Here is a 26,635-nt window from a genome sequence, read left to right on the forward strand (position 1 = left end):
AAATGGACACAGCGACCCTGTTGGATTCAATGGAGACAAGTGAAGTCAATTAAAAGCACTTACTTCCTGGGGGTCGGGCTTACTGCGCAGACTCAAACTGAGCTTGATGACGTAGAAATCACGTGAGCAACCTGTAAATCTTCTAATCGCTGTGCCAAGAGAAATCTGAATCACCCACCGAATCTTCCAGAGAAGGCGAGCGTGAACAGGAGCAAATTTTGGTAAGTATTCTGATTAATTATCTCCCTTGACTTTATGCCTCCATGTCCCCCCGATTGCCTCATAGACAGTAAAAGATTGCCATGCGAGCTTCTCCTCCTGTCCATACTGTAATTTCTCTACTGTGCAACAGAGTGTCGCTGGTTATGACGCAATCATAAGCCTATTTTTTACAAAAACTGCTTCTACGGGACCATAACATAAGATACAAGGTAATGGAGCCTTTAATACATTTTTGTGTTTCTTTAGAAGTAATTAATGGACAAATGGAGTCTTTAAAGGCCTCAGGTGTAAAGTTATTCGCTGTCAAAGTGACACCAAAATGAATGGGAGTCAATGGAATGCTAATGGCAGGTGGGGGTCCGCTAGCCAATGGCGGCGCCCAGGGCTGCTTCAATAAAATATGAAACCCTGTCCCCCTGGTTGAAACCGGTTGAAATCATAGACAGTAAAAGAAAGGTTGAAACCAACTTACATAAAGCTTGATCCACACTCCAGTCCGGTCAGTGACAGTAATGCAAATATAAACTGGTTTGCCAACTGCAGAGGAAGAAATAATAAACTGTGGCAACAAAGATGGGAAAATAGTAGTATAGGCAGATGGTATTATAATCTTGAAAAATCAGTAAGGAAACAGTTTTATGGAAGACAGTTATATCAAGATTAAGGTTTGGACATATAAGGATTAAATTCAACACTTGCAATAATAGGGAAGCATGAAAATGATATGTGATGTATTAGAAACAATAGAGCATGTGTTTTTTAAGTGTAATAAATGTCATGATGAGCATAATAGACTTTTCAGCAACATAAAGAATAAACTAGTAAGTGTAGTGGATTGGGAAAGGGTTTTAGAGATAATCAGTTATATATGGCAGTTTAATCCTTTTTAAAGTGTTCATGATTAGAGTATAAAATATAGATGTAGTAATGCTTTCATCCATCTCAGAGAGTGAGGAGCCTACTGTGGAAGCTGGAGGTTTCAGATACATCACCCATGCAAGTAAATAAGTTATACAGTAGGTGGCGGTAATACTCCAAAGGATTGAATGGCCATATAACAAGAAGAAGAAGAAGAAGATCAGCCATTTCGTTTGAGGTGTTGACATTTAACCGCTGAGTTCGGCGAACTAACGTCGTTGATATGTGCTCCGGTATGTTCCTAATATCAACTGCAATTTGGTTTGTTTAAGATATTCGATATAAAGCACAGTTAAGGAGATTTTGTACGCGATCTCTTACGAAACTATATTAACTATAATTCTATATTAAACGTCAGAGCTGTTATTTTACACATATTTGCGTAGAATTGTCGGACGAGCTAACAAGTAACGTTAGCTAATACGTTTGCTCTGGCAAAATGGCGGCGAATGCGGCACAGCAAGCTCCGACACCAAACTGGTAAGATTTCTACAGTTTATAAATCCTTCTCATCGTAACTTATGTCTTTGGCTGCATCTTTTTACTTTTGAACGACTGATTTCTGTAAATGGAAGCCATTACCAAACATGTATGATGTAAACGATTAACGTTACATGTGTATTGATTTTTAGCGTTCGCTAACCTAGCCTTTTAACGTTAGTTTGAATATATGCAGAACATTCTACAGCGTTTCAGTCGTTTCTATAACAACTTTGATAATTCGTTAAAAAAACAATTTAGATTGAAGGCGTCGCTGTTAACATGAACATTGTAGCTCAAATGACATTTGAAAAGTTATTCCGCTGTGGATTTTGCGTTTGGCCTGTTTATTAAAGGCCTGATTAAAAGTTACTGGGTAAGTTAGATTTATTTTTACGTTTACGTAAACGTTTGTTTTCTTAATTTACGTTTAGTTATTAATTAATTTTTAACCTTTATGGCAATCAACGTTATTTTAGTCCCTTAATTATCTAAGGAAGTCACGGTATGTGTATTAACTATGTTCGTAACTCAATATAAAACTAACTTGAGGATTTTAAAATGTATGAGTATTATAACGTTACTGGCTTCAGTTGTAGTCAGTTTAACTTGAATAGTGCTGTGTTTTATGTGGATCAGGAGCTTATGTACGTGCCCTGAAAATGTACAGAAAAGTTCTAGAAAATATGGCGTAACCTAAAGTCACATTTCCCCTGTTATCCACAGGCCGTATGGGAATAATTCAAGTGCTGAAAGCAAAGTCCATGAGAACCCAGAATGGGAAAAGGCCCGACAGGCTTTAGCCTCCATTAGTAAAAGTCAGAACTCTACCAAGACTTCACCAACGAATCACACGACCCAACAGGTTTGTGTTTTTTTTAATGAATAGGTGTTTTCTAATTGCATTGCTTGAATATGCACATTTTGTATGGTTAAATGGTTGAATGTTTTTTTTTTTTGTTTGTTTGTTTGTTAGACTGGACCTTATCAGGCAACAGACTCTTCTGCAATGCAACAGCAGCAGCAATACTATCAGCAGTGGTATCAACAGAACCAACAACAGTATGCTGGTTACCCATATCCATATAACTACTACTACCCCATGCCTCCGGTAAAGAGCTGAATGTGCTACTACATATTCTTATAGCACATACCTACAGTTAAATCAAAATTAATTCAGACACCTTTAACATTTCACATTCTCTCATAGTTTGTTAGCTATATTTTAGAAAAATTCATCTTGATGTCAGATAACTTTGATAGAAAGGTATGTTATGGATTACAATCAGCTAAAAAGAATTCAGCTGTCAATTTTAAGTACACACTTGCCCAAACTTGTAAGACCTCCATTTATCTTCAGAACACAAATTAAGATGTTTTTGATGAGAGCTCTCTGACCCTTCCATAGAAAGCAAGGATACTACCATAGTCAAGGCACATAAACGTAGCAAGTACATCAGTTAAATAGTCCATGTGACATCAGTGGTTCAACCTCATTTTACAAAGTTAAGAGATACTTTTTGTTGCTTTAATTGGACGCTTTTAATTATAGCCTATAAATACAACAATCTTTGGCAGTGTTCGGCACCATATGAATGCTCCGATACACAGGGTGTGTTTGCTGTAGCAGCGCAGACACACTGGAAGTGTTCACTCGGCTCGGAGCACAAAACACAGTGCAGAAATGACTGAAACAGATCACTGCTGCTTGAGACAGGTAGTAACCATTCAAAAACATGCCGCATTAAAAACGTGAAGCTGAGCACCAGTCAAAAGTCGCAACGAAAATAGTGTTGGTGTTTATGATTATTAAGGTAATCTGCAGGAGGCGCAAAATGACAAAGTGTGAGTTTCAGTGCGTCATGTATTAACTCTGATAAAGATGTTCTTATAAAAATATGTTTGAGAGCTTGAGAATTTTTCAAGAATTGCACTTAAGAACATTCTTAACCATAATGTAATGTCATTCTTAACGTCTATCGTACCATATGCAGTGAAAAAGCACAATTAGTCCATGATGTCTAGTTTTTCTGTGTGATTTAAAAAAAAAAAAATAGTAATTAGTAGTAAACATTTATGCTGCCTAGTTTTTTTTATTTTATCTCTTTAATAAAAAGTTAGTACCACTTAACACAACCATTACAGCTCTCCTATTTTGTATGGTTTTAATGTTGATTTTTTTATTTTTATTAATCCAGTATGGAGGACCATATCCTCCAGGACAGTATGGTGTTCCAGGGGGCTACCAGACGCCCACTACACCCACTGGACAGGTATAGACCTCTAAATATCATTAATTAGTGCTGGCCATGTGTGACACCTAGTTTTGTAAGTTTTAAGTATTTAATTAATTATCTCTACCTCTCTTTTTCAGGCCCCTGCTATGACCATGATGGAAGATCAGTCCTCCAGCTATTCCTCCCAGCCTCCTCCTCCTGCAACCCCTCAGCCTCCCCCTCAGAGTCCTACATCCACTGACCAGCCCCCGCCCCCTCCTCCACCCCCCATACCTCCCCCACCCAATGCCCAGTACCCCCCTCCACCATCCCAGAACACCTACAGCCCTAATGGTACCCTGCCATACAGCCCCACTGATTCAAACACTATGATGCAGGGCTACAATTCAGGACCGATTCGGCCAGGGTACCAGGGTTACCAAACTCCAGCATATCAGCCCCCTCAGCAGCAGGGTCCAGGTCAGGGCCTGTATGGAGGCCCAGGCAGGGTGGATGCTAAGAAACCTAACAATAGCAATATGAACAAAGGCGGCCAGCAGCTGTGGCAACGCATGAAACGTATGTGTCTCTTGCTTATGTACAACTTGTGCTTTTAATAATATCCTCCTTATTAGGGCTGTGCGATATGATGATTTTTGATCGTGGACGATAAAAATGTCTTCATATTCTGCTTTTGAAGATATATCATAGTATCCTGATACAGCGCAAATTTTATCATCTGCAGTTCTGGTGCCTCCATCTCAATATAACGTTACTGTACAATGGCATATACCTTCATATCATTGTTAACTCAGCAGTAGAGTTACTCTCATTTGGCACTGCACTTATTCACAATCACAAAGGGACATTATTTGCATGTGCTTTAAATCCTTGCTGGTTCAATTTATATTCACACATAGGTCTGATGTGTGCTTTTATTTTTGCAAGCATACACCTGAAGCGCGCGCACTAAAAAGCCTGTCAAACTGCACCTGATTACTGAACGAAGTTATCTTTAGTGCTAATACTGTCAAAACACACAAGGCTTACATATAGACTCGGTTATGACTAAAATAAAATTAAACTGTTGAAAGAAAAATGGATGCCTACTTGTATATTAGATGCTTGCAGGTCTTAAAAGGACAGTATTAAACGTACAGACGACTGTCATTAAAAAGAAAGTTCACCCTAAAATTTAATTTGTTTCTATATTTACCTCTCTCATGTTGTCCCAGACCTGTATTAATCTCTTTCTTGTGCTCAGCACAAAAGATATTTTGGAGAATGCGGTTACCAAACAGTTGCAGGTCCACATCGAATTTGATGGTATTTTTTCCCTACCATCGAAGCCAATGGGGACTACAAACTTTTTGGTTTTCCACATTCTTCAAAATAGCATTTATGTTCAGCAGAAGAAAGAAACTCATTCAGGTTTAAAATAATTTTTGAGTGAGTAAATGATGGTATAAAAATTAAACAGTTGTAATGTCTATCTTTGTACTTTTTTTAATATAAGTTAAAATTGTCAAAACATGTTATCTTCACCCACTTTAAATATCTGCCTCTTTAAATACCTTAAAAAGGGTTTGTCTTTATAATAGGCAAATTAGTTTGGCTGTGCCAGTAAAACCAACATGACAAAGAAACATGAAAAAATATTTAAAAAAAAATGTTTTCCATATATCACCCACTACTACTCCTAATGTTCTTTTTTTTTCCTTAACAGAGGCTCCTGGAACTGGTGCTGTCAAATTCAATCTACAAAAACGCCCATATGTCATGGCCAGTCAGAACTTTCCTTCAGGTGAGCAGGCCCCTGGATTGGCTTCCTCCACTGCGACAAACCCATCGCCTGGTTCTGTTGCTTCAACCTCTACTACTTCCACAGGAGCCGCCCAAACTCGGTAAGCGTCCTTGGAGATATTTTTAGTCTAGGTAATTCATTAGATCTGTGCAAATTTAAATGCTAGGTATCATCACCCTTATTAACTAATAGTTTTTTTAAATGTAATTTGAAAAATCAAAAAAACTTTTTCTTCTTTTTTTTGTGTAGGCCTCAGGATTGGCCACAGGCTATGAAAGAGTATGTACAACGCTGCTTCACAGCTTGCGAATCTGAAGAGGATAAGGACCGAACAGAAAAAGTGCTGAAAGATCTTCTGCAGTCCAGATTACAGGATGGTTCCGCTTACACTATTGACTGGACCAGAGAACCACTGCCAGAGTGAGTTCATTACTTTATACCCTTGGTTTAGTTCTGCATTCTTTCTTTACTCAGCTTCAGATCTGTTTTTTCAAACTATTAACTACTGGCACTTAATGACCACTTGCTTTACCAGCTTGAAGCCAAAGCAGTCTCGCTGGGAGGCAGTTCCTCAGCGTTCTCAAGAAAATGCTATTGGGAGAGGTGGAGCCACCCGTGGCAGGCTTGGGGCCAGGTTGGGTAACTACAGAAATGTCTTTTCTCAAAGAAGCCCCTCTTCAAGCTCCTCCCACTCATCCCACTCCTCGTCACGATCCCCGTCACCACACAGCCGACACAGGGATCGGAGTAGACATCATCGCAGGTAATGTGCAGGGCATTAATGTGGTTGATTTAATAATCTAATACGATCACTTTTTATTAAAACTATGAAAGGAAATGGAGATCATTCGGGTTTGGTACCAAAGCCATATTGGAACCAGGGGGGAGTGACCATCCGAGGAGCTCATGAATGCAATATTTTACACTTGCTCTGATGCCAGCAGGTAGTCAGCTGTTAACTAGCTCAGCTAAACGTGCTAAAATTAAAATACCTCAACCTGAACTTCCCTTGTAATGACTTGCAATAAGCGTTTCTAAACCTGTTGTCCAACAAAAGTGAACATTATAAAATTTTTACTCCACAACACTTTTGTGATCCGATTTGGCTTGTCACAGAACGAAGCAAAACATTTTCTATATTGTACAAAAGCTTATGTCGATTAGCAGTGTATTATAAATTTAGTGAATGACTCCTTGTGTTACTATCACAGAGGAACAAAATCACTTTCCAGAACATTTTCCTTCACTGTTCCTAGCTGGTGGAATGATCTTCCAACCCCTATTCGCAATGCTGATTCCTTGACAATTTTCAAGCGAGAGCTGAAAACTAATGTTTGGTCACTATTTGACTTAATCCTGAAAAAAAAACCTTAGTTTTCTCCTTTTTTTTTTTTCTTTCCCTGTCTAGCTTGTATTTATTTGAACAATGCTTGATACTTGGTATTATGAGCACTTTCTGTGTGGTAAGCCCTATTCGGACGGGACTAGTTTTACTGGGGGTCGTTAGAGAAATCTGTGTTTCACAGATGTACTTGATTTAAATCCTGTTCAAATCTGCCACATGTTTTTTTCACACAACCTTTATGATAATTCCAGAGCAAATTACCAAATGTTTTTCAGCTAACTCAGTGATCCTCTAAGAAAACGAATCCCATGCGAATGTCTGTGATTGTGGCAATATTTTATTTCACAAGGCTTCCCAGCATATAAATAATAATAAAATAAATCAAGAGCCAGATCACGTAAACTGTTAATACTGGATATTGTAATATCAGCTACAGGTAAGATTTCTTGCGTTCATTTATGCACTCATTTATATAATATAAATACAGATGTACTTTTATGAAAATTAAACATGGGTTTAGCCTACTACAAAAAAGAAAGAAAAGGAAAACAAGTTAAACTAAAAAAAAACACACATTAACATGGTTTTGCTATACTAGTCATTTAGTATTGGTGTAATTATACTAATGGTAATCAATTCGAATGACTGTATCCAATGCACATATACAGCGCGTGTGATCTCTGTGACACCTAGATGCACAAATCAGACCCTCCCACCTCTGTAATAAACACAGATGTTAGTCCCTTCCGAATTGGTACATGAAAATCGCAGACATCAGGTGGTAAGAATCGAAACTCAAACGTAGTTTAGAAAACTGGTCCCGTCCGAATAGGGATTTATTCTGTCTCTTTTAACGTGCTGCTATGAATTAAGAAAACAAACATGATGCACTAGGAGGGTTCCCTATTTTGGGAAAGAAAAAAATATAAGTATCAGTTAAAGCAGCAGTACAGTTTTCAAAATATCAATTTAGCATCGGTATCGGAAAAAACAAAAACGATACCAACTCTGATTTGACAGATGACTGTGTTTGTCCTTTAGTGACTCTGGCTCTCAGTCAGACAGCAGCATGTCAAGTGATCCTCGACTTCCACTGTCCCGGCGGCAACAGAAGGGTGGCCGAGGCCGTGGGGCAGAAAGAGACCGAGGTAGAGGAGCTGCGGGAGAGAGAGGGAGAGGAAGAGGCAAAGCAAACAGAGGGCGGAGGTGAGATATCATTGTTTGTGCAAAGAAATTAAATTGCATTAACACATTTTAACCTTAAAACAGGCAAAAGTGGAAAATGATCAGCAAAAAATCATGTCACTTTTTATATCATCTGGACTTTAAAGGGTTAGTTCACCCCAAAATCTAAATTATGTCATTAATGAGTCACCCTCATGTCATTCCAAACCCATTAAACCTCCGTTTATCTTCGGAACACAGTTTAAGATATTTTGAGATTTAATCCGAGAGCTCTCAGCTCATGGTATACGGTCCATGTCCAGAAAGGTAAGAAAAACATCATCAAAGTATTCCATGTGACATTAGAGGGTCAGTTAGAATTTGTCGAAGCATCGAAAATACATTTTGGTCCAAAAATAACAAAAACTACGACCGAGCCAGATAATGACTCGTTCACGAGTCAAGAACCGTTCCTGTCGGACGCGTCCGATTCAAGAACCGAGGAGCTGATGATACTGTGCACGTTTGATTCAGCGTGAAGCAGACCGACACACAGAGCGTCTTAACCGAACTGATTCTTTTGGTGATTGATTCTGAACTGATTCTGTGCTGGTGTTACAAGCCCGGGTAAACCGAAGGCTTGAATGGGAAATCACCAATGACGCCATTACGTCGAGCACAACAGAACCGGAGGACAGTTTTCTTCAACTGGTTTATTGAATTGAGCTGTCCGAAAGAACTACTGGTGATCCGAAAGCCGATGCAACTTTCTATATTTTCTGAATGTCCATCCCCATGGTTTTTGGGTCAAATTGACAAACAAGCAAAGAATATTTGAACCAAGTGATCTGACCCCCATACTCCAAAAAACCTCAACTATGATAATCATAACAGTATTGGATGAAAAATTCTTCATTGTGCCTCTTACAACAGACTAAAGAAATGTATCTTGTGGTACACATCGCCGGTTTTAGGGTTAAGGAATGTTTATCACATATTGGTCAGTATGAAAATGTAACCACTTTAAACATTCGTCTTTACCTCATTAACATTATTTTCCGACTTCCATCAGGAATATGGAAGACCTCTCCGGTGGTATTGGTAAAAAGCGGAAAGGTGGAAATGCAGGGCTTGACTTCCACGACCCAAATCGTGAAGCAAAGAAGCAGAGCCGGGCAGCACGCTTCCACACTAAACTACGCACTGAGCCCCTGGTGTTAAACATTAATGTTTTTGACCTCCCCAATGGCACACAAGAGGGACTGAGCTGGGATGAATGCCCCATAGTTGGCACCTGCCAGGACATCACCAAAAACTACCTGCGCCTGACCTGTGCCCCTGACCCTGCAACCGTCAGACCCGTGTCTGTGAGTGTTTCTCAAAGTGTTGATTCTCTTTAGAGATCGGTTTACTGGTTGTAGTTGTGTGGTCCGCACTGGATGCTATGTGGGTTGTTTGTGGGTTGTACTCAAAAAGTGGTATGTATTTGGTGAATGAAGCAGTTTACGTGAAGATTTGTATTGAATCTTCTGTTGTGTTTTAGGTGTTGAGAAAGTCCCTGATTGCAGTTAAAACTCATTGGAAGTCCAATCAGGATTACTTGTACGCATGTGAACAAATGAAGTCAATACGACAGGATCTCACTGTGAGTAATATTTACGAGTACCGCTTACATGCCTCACATTTTTATAGTTAAGTGTCTTATTTTGAATTCTTGTGTCATTCAAGGTTCAAGGTGTGCGTACAGACTTCACTGTGGAGGTGTATGAAACCCATGCTCGCATCGCTTTGGAAAAGGTAAGTGCATTTAATGGTAGCGTTGATTGAAAGGCTTTTTTCTTTTGTACTAAACCCACATTTCAACTGTTATCAGGGTGACCATGAGGAGTTCAACCAGTGCCAAACCCAGCTGAAGGCACTGTATAAAGACTGCTCATCGGACAACGTGGGAGAATTCACTGCCTACAGACTTATCTACTATATTTTTACTAAAAATTCTGGAGGTATAAATAGCTTTATTTGTAGAATGAACAGTTTTTCAGTCCATTTCATATATTCTCAATCTCACATTAAGACATTAATGCCTTTGCTAAAAATATTTTTTTATAGACCTGACTACAGAGCTTGTGTACCTGACCCCTGAGCTCCGTGCTGATCCATGTGTAGCTCATGCTCTTGAGCTCCGAACTGCCTGGGCTCTTGGAAACTTCCACCGGTTCTTCAAACTCTATCGGAATGCTCCACGTATGGCTGCTTACCTTATCGATAAGTTTTTGGAGCGTGAAAGACATCTAGCGCTGAGGGCTATTCTTAAAACGTGAGTGCAGGTGCCAGCCAGAACGCTTACTAAAATTTATTCTTTTGATGGTTTGAAGTCTAAAGTTTTCTCTTTTTTTTTTTTTTTTTTTCTTTTCTCTGTTATAGATTCAGGCCCTCTGTGCCGGTGGAGTATGTGCAGTCCAGCTTGGCCTTCTTAGATTTAGACTCATGTTTAGCATTTCTAACAGGGCTTGGGGTTACATTCACCCCCTCTGACCCCAGCAAAATAGACTGTAAAGTTAGCTCAGCCATTCTTACAACTTCGTAGTATGGGAAAAGGGTGGGGGTTGACCAGAGAATTGGCTTTTATAGAGCTGTGGATAAGGGACCAGATATCTACACAACAGACAGACACATTCAGTCTTGAGTTGATCATATTAATGAAGGATATCTCAGATTTTTTTTTTAACTCTTGTAGAGTGATGGACTTTCTGACAGATGACACATTCACATACAGGGACTAGGTGCCATATTCAAGACCCAGTATAGCCTATTCACACAGCCCATTTAATTAAGTATTAGACAACCAGTTTACTTGCACACTATCCCTTACACCTTAGTTAAAGGAAAAAGAGGCAAAGATCTGATGGGATCGGGTCAGCAGGTCATGTCAGGTCCCACATCACAGAGCTCAAAAAAGCATTTTAACAGTGTTGTGTGTTCTCATGTTTCTCTCCCTTCAAGCAAACAGCTGCAATGTTCAAGACCTGAAAACATCATGCTTAACCAAGAATATAATGTGGGCCAGTTGCCACCAACAGTGTACCAGCTCATCAAGTCTGTATGAAGCCAAAGGATCCTTCTGCAAGGTTTTGGTCATCTTTAATGGACTTTAAAGCAAAGTGAGTTTCAGTGCAATCCTTCAATCAATCAAGAAGAGGATGGTTTGTATTTCCCATCTTTCTCTTTGCCTGAGATGTCTTCAGTGGGTCACTGGTGGAGGTGCTCTGTTAGATCTCTTGGCTCCCTTCATCTCCAGGATCCTAATGCTGATTACGCATAATATTTGGACTGAGCTATAACAAGACAACCACCATTTAAAAAAATGTAGATTAGGCCCTGTTCTGCATCATAAATTCTGCGTCCTTCCCACACAGTCTCCTCTCCCTCTCCGGCACGTCATCAACTTTCAAGAAGCACAAATCAGAGACTCAAAATCTTTCACTTCCACCCCAGCTGTGATCTGAATGGGGCCGACCATTCTAAAAGTCATCCGATTCCACTTAGGACATTCATTCACCACTAGGTTTGACCAGCAGCTTCTGAAGAACAAAGTCTCCTACAAAGCACCCCCCAGCATAGAAGGTCCCTAAGCCTAACCTGCAGTCAGCCTGAAAAGGAAAAGTCATTCAGAAGGAAAAGCAAGCTCTGTTTTCCTTCACAGCAAGTTGGTGGGCTCTCTTGTCTCCTCTTCAGATGGTGATCTCCACTGATCACCTCACAAGGACATCCACTGTCCTGCTGGGGTTTGGAAACACATGGGTTTGTATGGCTCCTTAAGCTTTGGCCACGTCTACTGTTAATGGCTGGTAAGAAGGACTTGATATTTTGAAAGCGTGGTGAATCTTCGTTCCGCTTGGGTTGAGGTGTTACCACTGTTGAACAACGTGCTTGGCTTGGTATCTGTTAACCCAAATGGCAGGTAGTGAATTTATTTCTCACTTAAAAATGGGCCTAATACTGACCCTTGATGCACTTATCTGCAAGATTGATACCAATAGATCCATAAAAAAATCTCAAGGATCTGCTCATTTTACATGGATATGACTGTGATTTATAGTTGTGAAAATCTAGAGTTTGATATGGTATCATGGTCTTAATCTAGCCAGTGATTGAAGTATGAACACATTGTAGTAAAAACGTTGTACCTATTCAAAGTATTACAAAGTTAATCTAATGCTCCTTGATTTCTAATGGACTGCTTTAAAATTGGAGTTACTACTTAATTTAATTGTAAATGAACAAGGAGCATGTGCACCAGCATTTGCTTTTTGACATAATTAGGTTTATTTAATGTTATGATCTAGCATGGGTAATGCTTGGGTCTGAAATATGTGTGCTTTAGCAAGATGTGCTCAGGGCCACTGTGAGCAGAAAGCATCCCTTACACCTCGATGGTGAAATTTGTACATATGTGCTCACGTAAATGTGAGAAGTGAGTTTTTTTTTTTTTTTTTTCAAATTACTTTGATTTCATATTATTTGTTTGTACAGTGGTAAGTGTCGTTTTGAACTATACATTTATTTTGCTGTCTGTTTTAAGTTTACATATAATATTGAGTGCTGAGCATGTGCATAAACTGATATGCAGTTTAGTGCAAATAATTGAGAATTTTCGTGTTCAAGTTATTCTAAAGTTGATTTTTCTCCCTAGACATTAAATGCGTTAGGAAGTAAAACAACCAATCCACACTCATGAAGGAGTCATGAATTGATATGCCAGATCTTTCCCTTGTTGATCATTACTTAATATTTCCAAGGAATTTTTGTCATATTTTTCCTTTTGTTTCTTAAATCATCCTAGCTTTGCGACTTCCAGTTTTAACATCTTCCTTATTTCCTGGTTCCGTTTTTCTTGCTCCCATACCTGTAAAAACAAATCACTTGTTGGACACAAAACAATAAGAGAAAGATTTGGCTTAAGTACAAGCTGTTGTGTAGTTGTTGTTTTCCCAATGTACTTAAGTTGGGAAATGGTTATAATCAAATATTTCTAGCTCTTTTTGTGTTTGGTTGTACATTGTAAATGAAATCTTTGCTGCTGGTTGCCCCACTGACTTTGCTCTCCTCTCCTCCTCAACCTTCAACCCCTCCCACCCCTTGTTCTCCTCTCTCCTCCTGCGCTCCGTTACCAGATTCTCTCTCTCTTCTTGCAGTCATGCACATTTGGAGCAAAGCAAGAGATGAAAAGATGAGGGCGAAGCTAATCCAGAGGCACACTGGAAAATGGGCATGGAGACATCCAGACATCAGCCAAATGAGATTCTTCATTGTGCCTGTTGTTGTCTGATGCATTTGTCATTTTGAGGAGAGCCTGGTGATTTCAGTTTGCAATGTTTTTCTTTATGCCAATCTCAAAACCTTTATGAAACCATGACAAATCCACCATGTCAGTCTGAAGATGATGTATGGGTTTTATTTTAGGAATTGCTCCATTCAGTGTTCAGTAGAATTGCCGCTGTATGTTCAGGTGTGTCTTCTCGATTATCTTTGCTTTTTTTTTTTTTTTTAACCCTCTAAATGTATTAAAAGGTTTTTTGTTTTGACTGGCCTTTTTATTTTTTTGCATTTGCTGTTTACTGCTGTATTTGTTCTGTAGATTGGGTTTTCTGACGTCTAACTTTTGGGTTTAATGTGTGTTAATTTGCAAACTGGACATACCTGGACATACAGATGGTTAGACATTTTCAGGAAATCCATACATTAATGTCTCTCAGGTGTTAAAAGCTCACTGCAGTTTTTAATGGTAATGTTGGTTGGCTGCCCATAATGCTTATTACTTAAGGATTGTCAAAAGCAATATTGATCGTCTCGAATGATACCAGTTTATTTAAAAAAAAAAAAAGAAAAAAAATGTATGGATTGTATTTTTAGCCCTTGCTGTTGTTGTTGTAATATTTTCACAGCGGTATTACTAACAGTCTCATCCCCTCTCTTCAAATGTTGCCTGTCCTCTTGCACTTCTAATTTCTTTAATGTCTTTCTTCTGCATCAGCTCTTTGCTTTTCATTCAGTTCATATTGTTTTAGATTTGCCTCTAATTGTTACATAATTTCAACTTGAGCCATTTGACTCCTTGCTTTCTCCTCTTTAATACATTTTTTTTTTTTTCAGCAATCTTCTTTCTGCATGTTCCTCTCGTCTCCCTCTTCTTTCCTCTATTGTGTTTTGTAATGCAATGTTGTGATTGGTTTATATGTAGTCAGTGCTTGGCAGTAAGTATTTCGACAGGACTGTACTTGCATCTGTTTTTTCTTTTACAGCTCAACCTCTCAAAGTCCTAGTATCTCTGCCCTATCTAGAGCTCCGTGTGTTCCTTAACAGTGGAGTTCTTAAAGAAAATACTGCCGTTTGTAGATGCTGATTTGTACATAATGTACCTACCTTCTAATCTTGAGAGAAAAATAAAGAATTAAATCAGACTTTTTGTTATTGCTACTTGAAACTTAAGTCTGCATGTTGCAAATTTTTGCATGTGCAGTGTGCTTTAGTGAACTTTTTTTTAGGTTGTTTTTATAGACTTATTTATATTTTTATATATATATATATATATATATATATATATACATAAAAAAAAATACAAACTTTTTTTTTTTTTTTTTTTTTTGCCATTTACAATCACACTTTAATTTGCACCCTGTCGCCTTGAGGTGCAATACAAGAAGTTTGTCTAGCACAAACATTACATGACTTTTTTTAAATTCAAAATAACTGTATATTGATACAGAAAATAAGGTCCTTGTAGTTCAGAAGCAAGTAATCTCTGGGTTATTTTGTGTAAATGTTGATATAACAAAGTGATTTATGCATTGTAGATTACTGTTCAAGATGGGTCAATACTTAAGGTTCAATTGTGAAAAAATATATTTAAATGCGTGTGTATATATATATTTACAAAATATACAAAGAAGGTATTCTGAAGGATCATGGGACAATGGAGTAATGGTTGTTGAAAATGTAGCTTTTCTCTCACAGGTATAAATTATATTTTAAAATAGAAAACAGTTGATTTAATTTAACAACATTTGTAACAGTTTGGGTTAACGTAACTGTCTAGTTAATATTTGCTATTTATTTATTTATTTATTTATTTTTAATGCCATTTAAAAAAGAAGGAAAGAAAAAAAAACTCCATTATATAGGGCTGGGTTACATGAGCAAAAAAATCATCGTTTTTTTTTTTTTTTTTTTTTTTTTTTTTTTAGGTGTTTGAGCAGATCTCAGACACATTAAACAACGCGTCTCTGTGAGCCTCGCACGCAGCCTTTATCAGTAGAAATAACAAGCAGAAATTATTTAAATACAAATTTTTTTTTGATTTTGATTGGTTGACCTTTTCATCCTTTTGTTTCTTGTTAGAGTACCGCACGTGGACAGGCGTCACTAGATTTTTGCGTAGTTTAGAGATAACAGTAAATTTAGGTCCATATTTCTGAAACATTTATTAGAATCAGCTGAGTGTTCAGTGTGTGTCAATCTGTCCCTTTGTAATAACAAAAAAAATGAAGCGACAGCAACAAAACCACAATAACACTTTCTAAAGAAGAGCAGTGTTTGGGAACAGACCTAAGCCTTAGGCTTTAGGTAGATGGTGGCTTTATCTCCTTATGCTTTTGCATTAATAATGTCAATAAACTCTGCTTTCAAGGAAGCGCCACCGACCAGGAAGCCATCCACATCTTTCTGAGAAGCAAGCTCCTTGCAGGTCCCTCCAGTTACGGATCCTGAAATGTTGGACAATAAAAAGGGTGACATTTTGACCAATGTTTATTTATAAGATATTATAAGAGCAGAACACACCAAATAATTGTATTGTTGATGGTATTTGGATTTGCTGCTGCTTGGAAGATTTCTTAAAAACATCTGAAAAGTCAAGCAAAATCAATTCCAAGTGCCCCAACTCAAGCAGCTTCACCAGTTTATAGCAACAAACTACACTATGATAGCAGTGTACTGTAATACCAGGAATGAATGTACTTTGATTGAAGTCATAGCACAATCCAAATTAGATACCTAATTTGCATACCAGTAAAGCCTTTCATGTTTATGGGCATTGTTTCAGTCACCACCAATGAGGTACCCATTCAAACTCATAGGGGATGTTGACTTAACAATTATTTGTTAGAATTTGTCTCTTTTAGTATTTTTCCAGTAGGTTTTCATTAAATGAAAACCCCTTTAAATACTGTTAAAAACAGATAAACTATCATTATATAATTTTAAACCGTTCTAGGTCACATCTACAGTGGGGAAAATAATTATTTTATCCTCTGCTAGTATTTTGAGTTTGCCCACTTATTAAGAAATCTATTTTGGTTTTAATAAATGGTTTTAAAATACGATGTGAATCAGTAGGAATTATCCCATGATTCACATATGAATCAGCAGTATGCTACATTGCTGTTAAATGACTGCAACCACAACCTCTTTAAAGTTCTTCAGTCACCATGAGCGAGGAAGCTGCTTTCAGGGATAGGGGAAGATAACGCCACAAAAACTATTTAAAACGTTCTCTTTTAGTATTTGTCCCGTAGGTTTTCTTTAAAGGGAAGCCCTATGCCATCTTGGTTTAAAACAGATCTGTTACATATAATATACATGTTGAGATTTAAGTATAGTAGCTAGAATAATATAAACGTTTTTGTTTTTTTATAAACAGACATAATTTTAATCATAAGCAGCTCAGTGTTGTTACTCCATGCTGTGAACTTGTCCGAGAACAGAACAGAAAGTTTGATGTGTATATATATAGTTATGTGGCATGACTATAATAAATCTTAACATAATTGTGTTTACATAAATATACTGTAGCCAGTATACACAACCATGAACTATAAATCTTCCCAAAGCAACTATAAAGTAGCCACTTGCAAACCAGAGTTTACAGTAACAACACTTACACTGTCAGTATGTGTACGCATCAAACATTCACAGCGCAGTCCACCTTAAATTCCCTTTCTCTTTACATTTTTACTCCTTGTTCCTTGGTTTAAATGTGATATGTCTTAATTTGCTTACAGAAAATGGTTTTCAAAACGGTTTATTGGATTTGGAATTTGACTATTTGTTTAACCAATATATAATTTTATTAAACGTTTAAAAGTTTAAGTTGCAACAATGTTAACTTTGCTGTAGTCACCATGACTAATGATGAGAGAGGTTTACTGGAGTTGTTGTTTTGGCTGATTTGTGGTATACAGTAGTCTAAATATTTCAGTATTTTGTATTGGGATTAAACAAATAAAGTGAATGTAAGCATGTAGGCATATATTATGTGCAAAAAAATGGTTAAATCACATTTCAATGTAACATTGCAATCTAAAAATTCAAATAATATAAAGCACAGACTAACAGAGTAAAAAGGCTATTATAATTACCTCATTACACTTTACAGTTAGTGCTATCATACACACTTGTAGGTTTAAAATTCTACATGTCACATTTATTGACCAACAAATATTTCAGCAAAATGTATATTTTAGTCAGTTATTGCCTCCTGTTTTCATTGAGCGTGGTCTGAAGTCTGTGGAGTTTAGCGGAGAATTGCAAAGCAAAACTCATGCACTTCTGGAAGAAAAATTCAAATATGACCATGGCTTTTTTAACATTTACAGATGGATAATTTACATGTGAATTGTAATTTATGCATTAAGGAAAACAGCAGATCTCAAACACATTAAACAGCGCGTCTCTGTGAGCCTCACACGCAGCCTTTTTGTCAGTGAGTAGGAGAGAAATAAAAAGCAGAAATTATTTAAATACAAAAAAATGTTTTGATTTTGATTGTTTGACCTCTTCATCTTTTTCAGTCGCTTATTTAGAGTACCACACGTGGACAGTCGTCACTAGATGTAGTTTAGAGTGACAAATCATACTTTGAAGTCAAAATGTGTAAAGGTTGGCAGGTCTGGACTTCTTTACAGATTGTTAGTTTGTGTGTAGAAGTACAATAACTTGAGACAACAGTAAAATTAAGTCTATGATTCTGAAACATTTATTAGAATATTTTTTGTCTTATCCTTTATACCAAAACATATTGGTTTCATGTGAGCACCTTCAGGATAGGTCACTCAGAGAAACACTCTTTGAGGGACAGGAAAACATCAGGACAACCACATTCATGGAAAGTACTTTCGCTTGAATTAAAACGACACTGAGGTTGATTGACTTAATCCTAGATTTTTGACACTGTATACATGAGAATGTTGGTTAATATTATTCAAGTAAAGGTGTGGGCTCTAAGCCCCGTGATGGTTCTCATTACAGTCATGTAGTTCACTAAACTAGTTGGAGGGCCAATAACACACTCAGCTGAGTGTTCAGTGTGTGGCAATCTGTCCCTTTGTAATATAAAAAAAAATGAAGCGACAGCAACAAAACCACAACAACACTTTCTAAAGAAGAGCAGTGTTTGGGAACAGACCTAAGCCTTAGGCTTTAGGTAGATGGTGGCTTTATCTCCTTATGCTTTTGCATTAATAATGTCAATAAACTCTGCTTTCAAGGAAGCGCCACCGACCAGGAAGCCATCCACATCTTTCTGAGAAGCAAGCTCCTTGCAGGTCCCTCCAGTGACGGATCCTGAAATGTTGGACAATAAAAAGGGTGACATTTTGACCAATGTTTATTTATAAGATATTATAAGAGCAGAACACACCAAATAATTGTATTGTTGATGGTATTTGGATTTGCTGCTGCTTGGAAGATTTCTTAAAAACATCTGAAAAGTCAAGCAAAATCTATTCCAAGTGCCCAAACTCAAGCAGCTTCACCAGTTTATAGCAACAAACTACACTATGATAGCAGTGTACTGTAATACCAGGAATGAATGTACTTTGATTGAAGTCATAGCACCATCCAAATTAGATACCTAATTTGCATACCAGTAAAGCCTTTCATGTTTATGGGCATTGTTTCAGTCACCACCAATGAGGTACCCATTCAAACTCATAGGGGATGTTGACTTAACAATTATTTGTTAGAATTTGTCTCTTTTAGTATTTTTCCAGTAGGTTTTCTTTAAATGAAAACCCCTTTAAATACTGTTAAAAACAGATAAACTATCATTAGAATATAATTTTAAACCGTTTTAGGCCACATCTACAGTGGGGAAAATAATTATTTGTTCCTCTGCCGGTATTGTGAGATTGCCCGCTTATAAGGAAATCTAGCCTTTGCAACTTTTATGATAAGTTTATTTAAATGGATAGAGATAGGATAGCAACAAAAAAATAAAACGGACAAAACACATTTGTATAGAAGTTATAAATTGATTTGCATTTCAGTGAGTGAAAGTATTTGGTCCCCAACCAAGCAGGAAGATTTCCGGCTCCCACAGACTGGTTATGTGCTCATGTGGCCCACACTGTCACTTTAAGAAGTTACTGCTAATGTTAGCTGGTTAGGTTTATAAGAAAGACACTCAACACGGTCTGAATCTTCCATTCCAACCTCTCCCTCCACCACGGGCAAGACCAAAGAGCTGTCAAAGGATGTCAGAGACAAGATTGTAGATCTACACCAGGATGAATCTGGCTACAAGACCATCAACAAGAAGAAAAGAACTGTTGGTGTGATTATTCAGAAATGGACAAAATTCGTAACAGCCTTCAATTGACCTCGGTCTGGACTGCCGTGTAAGATCCTGCCTCATGGGGTAGTGATGATCGAGAATGGATGGGTCTTCCAGTTTGACAATGACCCGAAAAATACCGCCAAGAAAACAAAGGTGTGGCTCAAGAAGCAGCACATTAAGGTCATGGAGTGGCCTCGCCAGTCTCCAGAACTCAATCCTATAGAACCTACCATAAAAATGACAAACCCTTCATGTCTTTTTAAGTGGGCAAACACTGTATGTATTGTTGAGTTCTAAAACTACTTGCCTATCTGGCTTGCTATTTTGTTATCTTTCATGTCACACCTCAGTCTCACGCTCCGTTTTTATACAAACAGTTGCTGCGAGCTCGTCTCCGTTATTGATTGTGTCAAAAAAATAATAAAGACTTTAGACCTTCATGCTGCAATACTGCTGCAGTGTTTTGGCTGATAGTTTTGAATAGAATTAAAATAATTGCTTCAGTCACCATGAATGAGACACTCACTTACATTGATGGGAGTTTTACTTTACAATACCTAGACAGAAATTTGCTCTTTAATATTTGTCCACTAAGTTTCCTTTAAAGGGAAACCTCTTCAAAACAGTTTAAAAAAATACACCATGGGTTATTTCAAAAGCATTATTTATCATTTTTTTAGCATAATAACATCAGCTCTTTACAAGTGGTTATTTTATTCTGTTACTTATGTGCCAACACAGTATGTCTGATTTCTAGTGAATGACATCACTAGGGTGTGTTTGAATTAGCATAATAATGCATCTCACGTTTAACTTCTATTCACATTGTGATGGGATAGAGTCATTACAATACAATTAGTCAGAATATTACTTCATCAGTTTATGTCCAGAAAGTTTCATTCAAAGAAAGCTCCTTTACAAGCTAAATAACAACATTTTAGCAACAATAAAACATACATTAATGCATGTTAGTATAAAGTACAATAATTATTGTTTGAACAAAACCGTGATGGGAGTTTTGAAAGAATTGCTTTTTGAAGCTTACACAATCATTAGATTGAAAGTGTTACTAAACTGCTAGTCACATGATAAACACGACTTTGTTACGTCATTACGGTTTCAAAATGTCCATGGTCTTTATAGTTTTTAACGAATCTCGGATGAGTTGTATTAATTTGCAGACATTTGAATGATTTGTATAATAAAAACAAAGAGTAGTAGTAAATGGTTTCTTATAGTCCTGTTTAGCCAAACCCTTCATAAAACAAGTCACACAAAGTAATAAATAATATTATTATACATGCATCTATCCATCACTCATATAGGCAGTAACAAATAGTATTTAAATATGCATATCCATAATGCCTTTCGATTTAAATGGTTGTTGTTAAGTGTTACTATAGATTTATGTGGAATGGAAAACTATGTCACTACTTTAGTGAATACAGCGCTGTGTGCTGCCTACAATGGTTTTAAAATACGATGTGAATCAGTAGGAATTATCCCATGATTCACATATGAATCAGCAGTATGCTACATTGCTGTTAAATGACTTCAACCACAACCTCTTTAAAGTTCTTCAGTCACCATGAGCGAGGAAGCTGCTTTCAGGGATAGGGGAAGATCACGCCACAAATACTATTTAAAACTTTCTCTTTTAGTATTTGTCCAGTAGGTTTCCTTTAAAAGGAAGCCATGCCATCTTGGTATAAAATAGATCTGTTACATATAATATACATGTTGACATTTGAGTGTAGTAGCTACAATATTATAAACATATTTTATGTAAATAGACATAATTCTAATCATAAGCAACTGAATGTTATTACTTCATGCTGAGAGCCGAGAACAGATAGATTGATGTGTACTTATGTAGTTGTGTTGGTATCACTATAATAAATATTGACATAATTGTGTTTAAATAAATATACTGTAGCCAATATAGACAAGCATGAACTATAAATCTTCCTAAAGCAACTATAAAGTAGCCACTTGCAAACCAGAGTTTACAGTAACAACACTTACACTGTCAGTATGTGTACGCATCAAACATTCACAGCGCAGTCCACCTTAAATTCCCTCTCTCTTTACATTTTTACTCCTTGTTCCTTGATTTAATGAGCAGCAGGTGGGGAGTGACAACATAAAATGTGATGTGTCTTAATTTGCTTACAGAAAATGGTTTTCAAAAGAGAAGGTCTACCATAAGTACCAAATTAAAAATATACAGCACATTGTCACGTGTGCTTTTTAAAGACATTTTTTTTAATGAGTGGACTGGAGTGGAAATCAAAGAGACTGACCTCCATAAATGATCCTGACCGAGTTGGCAACAGCTTCTGAGACATTGGCCTTCATCCACTGCCTGAGCTTGTCATGCACCTCCTGAGCCTGTAAGAACAGCAGAGAGAGACTGAGTCACTGAGGTCAATGAAACGCGTTTAAAAAGCCTCCATGTTCTGATTCAAACAGCTTGTCTCTACCTGCTGGGGTGATGCGGTTTTACCAGTGCCAATGGCCCACACAGGCTCATAAGCAAGGACCACTTTGCTCCAGTCCTTCACGTTATCTAAAAGAGATAATATAATCATATATATATATATATATATATATATATATATATATATATATATATATATATATATATATATATATATATATATATATACATAAAACAAGGAATGTCTTATAATATTATAGACATGCTTCACTAAACTGAAAGATACCTGCGATGAACTTTGTCTGGCCAAAAACAACTTTCTCTGTGATTCCGGCCTCCCTCTCATCCAGCTTCTCACCGATGCAGGCGATCACACCCAAACCGTTCTCAAGAGCATGAGCGACCTTCTGCCCAATCAACTATCAGGAAAAATAAATCAAGAGAGAGAATGAGATCAGAGAATGCTTATGATATTTTATTTGACAATAAATGATTACTGATTAGCACTGATTATGTGAAAGTGTTACACTTTTTTGTACCAAAACATACCATTTATTTTTGAGCTTGCCAATTTGCAAAAGCTTAATTGTCTTGATATATATTTTTAAAAAGTTCTTGTAATTTTACTGTTCAATATAAAATTACTACAATAAATATTCTAAAAACTTGAGCTAATCAACCTCAAACAAGTGCTACTTTTATCTCATTTATGACCAGAGACAATATGAAGCATTTGGGCAAATTTGCATTCCTAATGCCTTATTCCAGTCGGGTCAAATGCTGCTGGACTTATGAAAGACTGAGTCACCATCAGTGAAGTACTCATTCAAAATGATAGGATAGGTTCACTACACGATTGGTTGTCAGAAATTTTATCTCTTACTGTTTGTCCAGTAAGCTTTCTTTAAAAGAAAGCTCCTTGACATTGTTAAAAAAAAAGACTTTGAATGAAATTAGTCGTAATTAAGTAATGTGTCACATAGGGTTTAATTAATGTAAATGTGTTTATTTAAAAACAACAATGCATAATTTGTAGAAAATGTAAATATGTATTTGGTGAAAATGCAGTGTATATTTGTATTGATGGAAAATGTGTGTATTATGTGTACAACAGCTTCTGCTATAGTCTATGAAAACAAATTTCCTCTTCTGGAGACAATGAAGAATGAATCTTAATAGAAAGCTGACATTACTGGGGATGTGATCAAATGTTGCATAATGCATTCTATGCACCTTAGTTTACTTCAGTTACCATGAGTGAGATACTTGCTCAAAACGAGAACTGGGATTCACGGTAAAAAGACGGATTAGAAATGTGCTATTTTAGTATTTGTCCAGTAGGTTTTCTTTAAAAAAAAACTCACTTTAATATGATTTCATGTTTTTTTGTTTTTGTAAGCAGAAAAGAAATTGTGAGAAACTTTAAATATGCCATATGAGCTTTTAACAATGGCTAAAGTACTGTGTCCGAAAACTTTGGTTTTAGCCAAAAAGTAGCAGTTTGAAGAAGTAGGCATAAGTATGCATTTGATAATTCGCATGCACAGAACAGTACATCTGCTATACATCAATCTACACACTAGGGGGCAGTAAAATACATGCTTTCAGTGTAGCTTATCCAAAGTCAACACATTATACGGACATCAAATACACTGAAAATAATTACTGCATCTCAAAAGCATCATTAAATCATACATTTTATCTTAAATAATGTTTAAATAAACAAAAATAAACATATTGCTCATGAACGTCAAAAAACACATGGAGGACTATATTCACTCCACAACAGCTAATAAGATATGCGTAAAGGAATATTCATATGCGTAAAGGCATATTGAGATACCTCATCACTCTCTCCAAAAACATGGCGTCTCTCAGAGTGTCCCAGAATAACCCATTTAACTCCACAGTCCTTAATCATCGCAGGGCTAGAAGAATAAGACAAAATGATTTGCAATTATGAGTAAGGATAGAAAAAAAGTACCAAAAATATGAATAAACTGAAATAAATATATCTTAATTACATTTGTGTGTGTGTGTATATATATATATATATATATATATATTACAATTTTTCTGTACTGTAAATTAGCTGACATGTACCTGATCTCTCCAGTAAACGCTCCCTTTGCAACCTTGTAGCAGTTCTGTGCAGCCACATCAATGTTAGGATTCAGCTTGGACCTGGCGTAGTCCAGATAGATGGATGGAGCACCACACACAACATCTGTGGAACAAAAGAAACAAACATGTTAAATCACCACTGGAAAAAAAAATCACTTTGATCCGTAATAATTGCTTCTTTAGCGTGACAGAGCACCAAAGCAGAGCCCTGATTGCATTTCAAATAACAAACAGAAGATATTTAACCATTCAGATTGCTGACAGGACATCTAGATTAAGATGTCAGTATGATACAAAGCAAGGTTCAATAAGCGGTTTCATATAAAACACGCCTAACTATTGTCATTTGTGTAACTAATGTATTTTAGGGTTAATAAAACGTCTGTATTACCGTATTGCTATTGGATGTGGCATTTATACTGTAAAATTACCTCGGGTCAGACTAAATTAACCTCACTGTAAAGAGCACACATATCTGGCACTTTATCTCCCTTGATAAAAGGTCAAAGGAAAGGTTTCTCATATGACAGCATACTACAGAGGGCATGAGCTGACCGATGACCTTTGCGTGTTTAGCGCTTCTCTCGGGTTTCAGCACGTGAATGAAGCAGTTTGACTTTAGGAGTCTTCACCGATTCAAGTCCACTGCTGTGCTATTGACAGATCAGCCCAGTCTGGATTCTCAAATGAAGCCCACAGAAAACGTGGACAGTGATGCAGATTTACGTCACAGTGAATTCTTAGCGGAAACGCGGAACGCAAGCGCTCGAAATGCGTTTTTGTCGCTACTATAGTTATTTTCAAATATTACCTTATAAAGAAACAGCACAAGCTAATATAGCACAGTTCTTTTGATAAACCGAACATATTGATCGTCCTGTCAGTCTATTTGACAGACCTTGAACATGCACACTGTGGCTACGTGCTGGAGATCACACACCATTTCAAGATTTAACCCTTGAATCACGAGATACGATGAGCATCCTTCATTCATTCATTCATTCACAAAACCTGACGGGAAATCGACGAATATTTCTTTATAGCCTCTGAATTTATCAAATAAACTGGTTTAAATGTTAGGGAACAGTTTATGCAGGACAATTCTGTTTGTTTACTGGTTAATCTAGATTATTAAGAGCTACAGACTTGGTTTATTCTGTAGAAAACTTTGATGATAAGTACAATCTGAAAGAGCCTCTAAATGATATGATGCGACCTGTCAAAAGTCCCGCGTGAATGTCACCTCACGGTCAATGCAGTGTGCTGCACGAGCTGAATGAGATACGCACCGGTGTCTGCGTTGAGTTTGGCGTTATTCAGTGTATTGGCGAGCTCTTCTATGCTCTTTTTGTCTCCGTTCATTTTCCAGTTGCCTCCGACGAAAAATTTCCTGCCAGTCATGACTGAAACGTGTTGCGTTCACCAGAAAATACAGAGAAAAAAAAAACAGTAGAAATGACAGACAGCCCCCGGTTGAAGAGACAGCGAGGAAATACAGTCCGATCGAGTTTATATAGGGCTGAATAATAAGCCCCTCCTCCCGGCGCTTGCGATTGACTCAAGAGCATGCCTGCGAAAATAAACGTCATTTCATCAGAGTGGAGAAATCAATGTCCACACTCCACAGTTCATTACTGTTAACTTTTTAACGTTTTTTTAACGTTAACGTTTTGAAAATAAAGTATGCTACTTATCTAAACTTTGTAATGTAAATAAAATGCAGCAAAAATGTAGAACAACAATATTAAATTGTTAAATAGAAAAAAAGCTGTAAATGTGTTAAAATGTTTGTCTCTCTCGTTTTTTTCTACTTTATATGGTTATTTCTATCTTTTAATTGTATTTATTTATTTATTTATGTATTATATTTTTATCATGATGTAACGTGGTAAATGAGGTAAAATACATATATTCCTCTGCTTTCTGTAATATTTTTATTTCATAATTGCAATTCTATTATCACTATTCATCTACTTTTGAAACACCCAAGTGAAACAGCAATAACAAATCTACCATATTTAACAGAGGCCGATGGAGGGCGACTGGTCTTCGGGTCTTGGAGGTGGGACTAAAATTTGCATACCCACAATGCTTTTCGCAAATGTCAAATATATAAAAACATTTTCCATCATTTTTTAAGGTATTTAAAAAAAAGAATGTTGCATAAAATTGACGAATATTTATAAATGGAACAATTGTTTAACTTTAATTTGGTCTTCTGATTTCAATGTAACTAATTTCGATTCTAATAATATAGTCACCGTGATCGATATACCTGTCGAAAACATTCAGAATGTTTCATAGACGA

General features: G+C 36.9%; 2 protein-coding genes and 5 non-coding genes across 8 annotated transcripts; 6 read left to right on the forward strand and 1 right to left on the reverse strand.

Moving 5' to 3' along the window:
• The first annotated feature begins 1,281 nt into the window (after positions 1–1,281).
• leng8 (leukocyte receptor cluster (LRC) member 8) lies at positions 1,282–14,610 on the forward strand. The gene is made up of 15 exons (XM_052577948.1): positions 1,282–1,620; positions 2,347–2,485; positions 2,597–2,731; positions 3,819–3,893; positions 3,995–4,415; positions 5,563–5,740; positions 5,890–6,060; positions 6,176–6,403; positions 8,027–8,191; positions 9,222–9,516; positions 9,693–9,794; positions 9,878–9,946; positions 10,023–10,152; positions 10,259–10,466; positions 10,574–14,610. Exons 1-15 carry the CDS (start codon positions 1,580–1,582, stop codon positions 10,734–10,736), a joined length of 2,520 nt encoding a protein of 839 aa, XP_052433908.1. The 5' UTR covers positions 1,282–1,579; the 3' UTR covers positions 10,737–14,610.
• Positions 14,611–15,611: 1,001 nt separating this feature from the next.
• Positions 15,612–25,818, reverse strand: tpi1b (triosephosphate isomerase 1b). Of its 2 annotated transcripts, none has more exons than XM_052578999.1 (7): positions 25,617–25,818; positions 24,307–24,430; positions 24,047–24,131; positions 22,490–22,622; positions 22,247–22,332; positions 22,067–22,154; positions 15,612–15,912 (listed from the first exon to the last, which is right to left on the reverse strand). In XM_052578999.1, the coding sequence occupies exons 1-7, from the start codon at positions 25,726–25,728 to the stop codon at positions 15,794–15,796; spliced, it is 747 nt and encodes a 248-aa protein (XP_052434959.1). In that variant the 5' UTR covers positions 25,729–25,818; the 3' UTR covers positions 15,612–15,793. The 2 variants fall into 2 exon arrangements, with proteins under 2 accessions (XP_052434959.1, XP_052434958.1); XM_052578998.1 differs by lacking the exon at positions 15,612–15,912 and adding an exon at positions 18,160–18,769 and having other exon boundaries at positions 25,617–25,817.
• LOC127975592 (U7 small nuclear RNA) lies at positions 16,311–16,366 on the forward strand. Its single transcript, XR_008157561.1, has one exon. It is a non-coding gene; the product is annotated as a U7 small nuclear RNA (small nuclear RNA).
• LOC127975594 (U7 small nuclear RNA) lies at positions 16,693–16,745 on the forward strand. The gene has a single exon (XR_008157563.1). It is a non-coding gene; the product is annotated as a U7 small nuclear RNA (small nuclear RNA).
• LOC127975593 (U7 small nuclear RNA) lies at positions 19,168–19,223 on the forward strand. The gene has a single exon (XR_008157562.1). It is a non-coding gene; the product is annotated as a U7 small nuclear RNA (small nuclear RNA).
• On the forward strand, positions 21,407–21,461 carry LOC127975591 (U7 small nuclear RNA). The gene has a single exon (XR_008157560.1). It is a non-coding gene; the product is annotated as a U7 small nuclear RNA (small nuclear RNA).
• LOC127975595 (U7 small nuclear RNA) lies at positions 23,068–23,123 on the forward strand. Its single transcript, XR_008157564.1, has one exon. It is a non-coding gene; the product is annotated as a U7 small nuclear RNA (small nuclear RNA).
• Positions 25,819–26,635: the final 817 nt, after the last annotated feature.

This window comes from Carassius gibelio, chromosome B16 (genome assembly GCF_023724105.1).
Source record: "Carassius gibelio isolate Cgi1373 ecotype wild population from Czech Republic chromosome B16, carGib1.2-hapl.c, whole genome shotgun sequence".
NCBI lineage: Eukaryota > Metazoa > Chordata > Actinopteri > Cypriniformes > Cyprinidae > Carassius > Carassius gibelio.

Bases quoted from the DNA above. Each gene is read 5' to 3' on its own strand.
- tpi1b (XM_052578999.1), bottom strand. From the start codon at position 25,728: ATGACTGGCAGGAAATTTTTCGTCGGAGGCAACTGGAAAATGAACGGA. The intron at 22,333-22,489 runs GTATCTTTCAGT...TATCTCTTTTAG, and splicing joins CCAGACAAAGTTCATCGCAG to ATAACGTGAAGGACTGGAGC. The intron at 22,155-22,246 runs GTAGAGACAAGC...CTGTTCTTACAG, and splicing joins AAACCGCATCACCCCAGCAG to GCTCAGGAGGTGCATGACAA.
- leng8 (XM_052577948.1), top strand. From the start codon at position 1,580: ATGGCGGCGAATGCGGCACAGCAAGCTCCGACACCAAACTG. The intron at 2,732-3,818 runs GTAAAGAGCTGA...TTATTAATCCAG, and splicing joins ACTACTACCCCATGCCTCCG to TATGGAGGACCATATCCTCC. The intron at 10,467-10,573 runs GTGAGTGCAGGT...TCTCTGTTATAG, and splicing joins CTGAGGGCTATTCTTAAAAC to ATTCAGGCCCTCTGTGCCGG.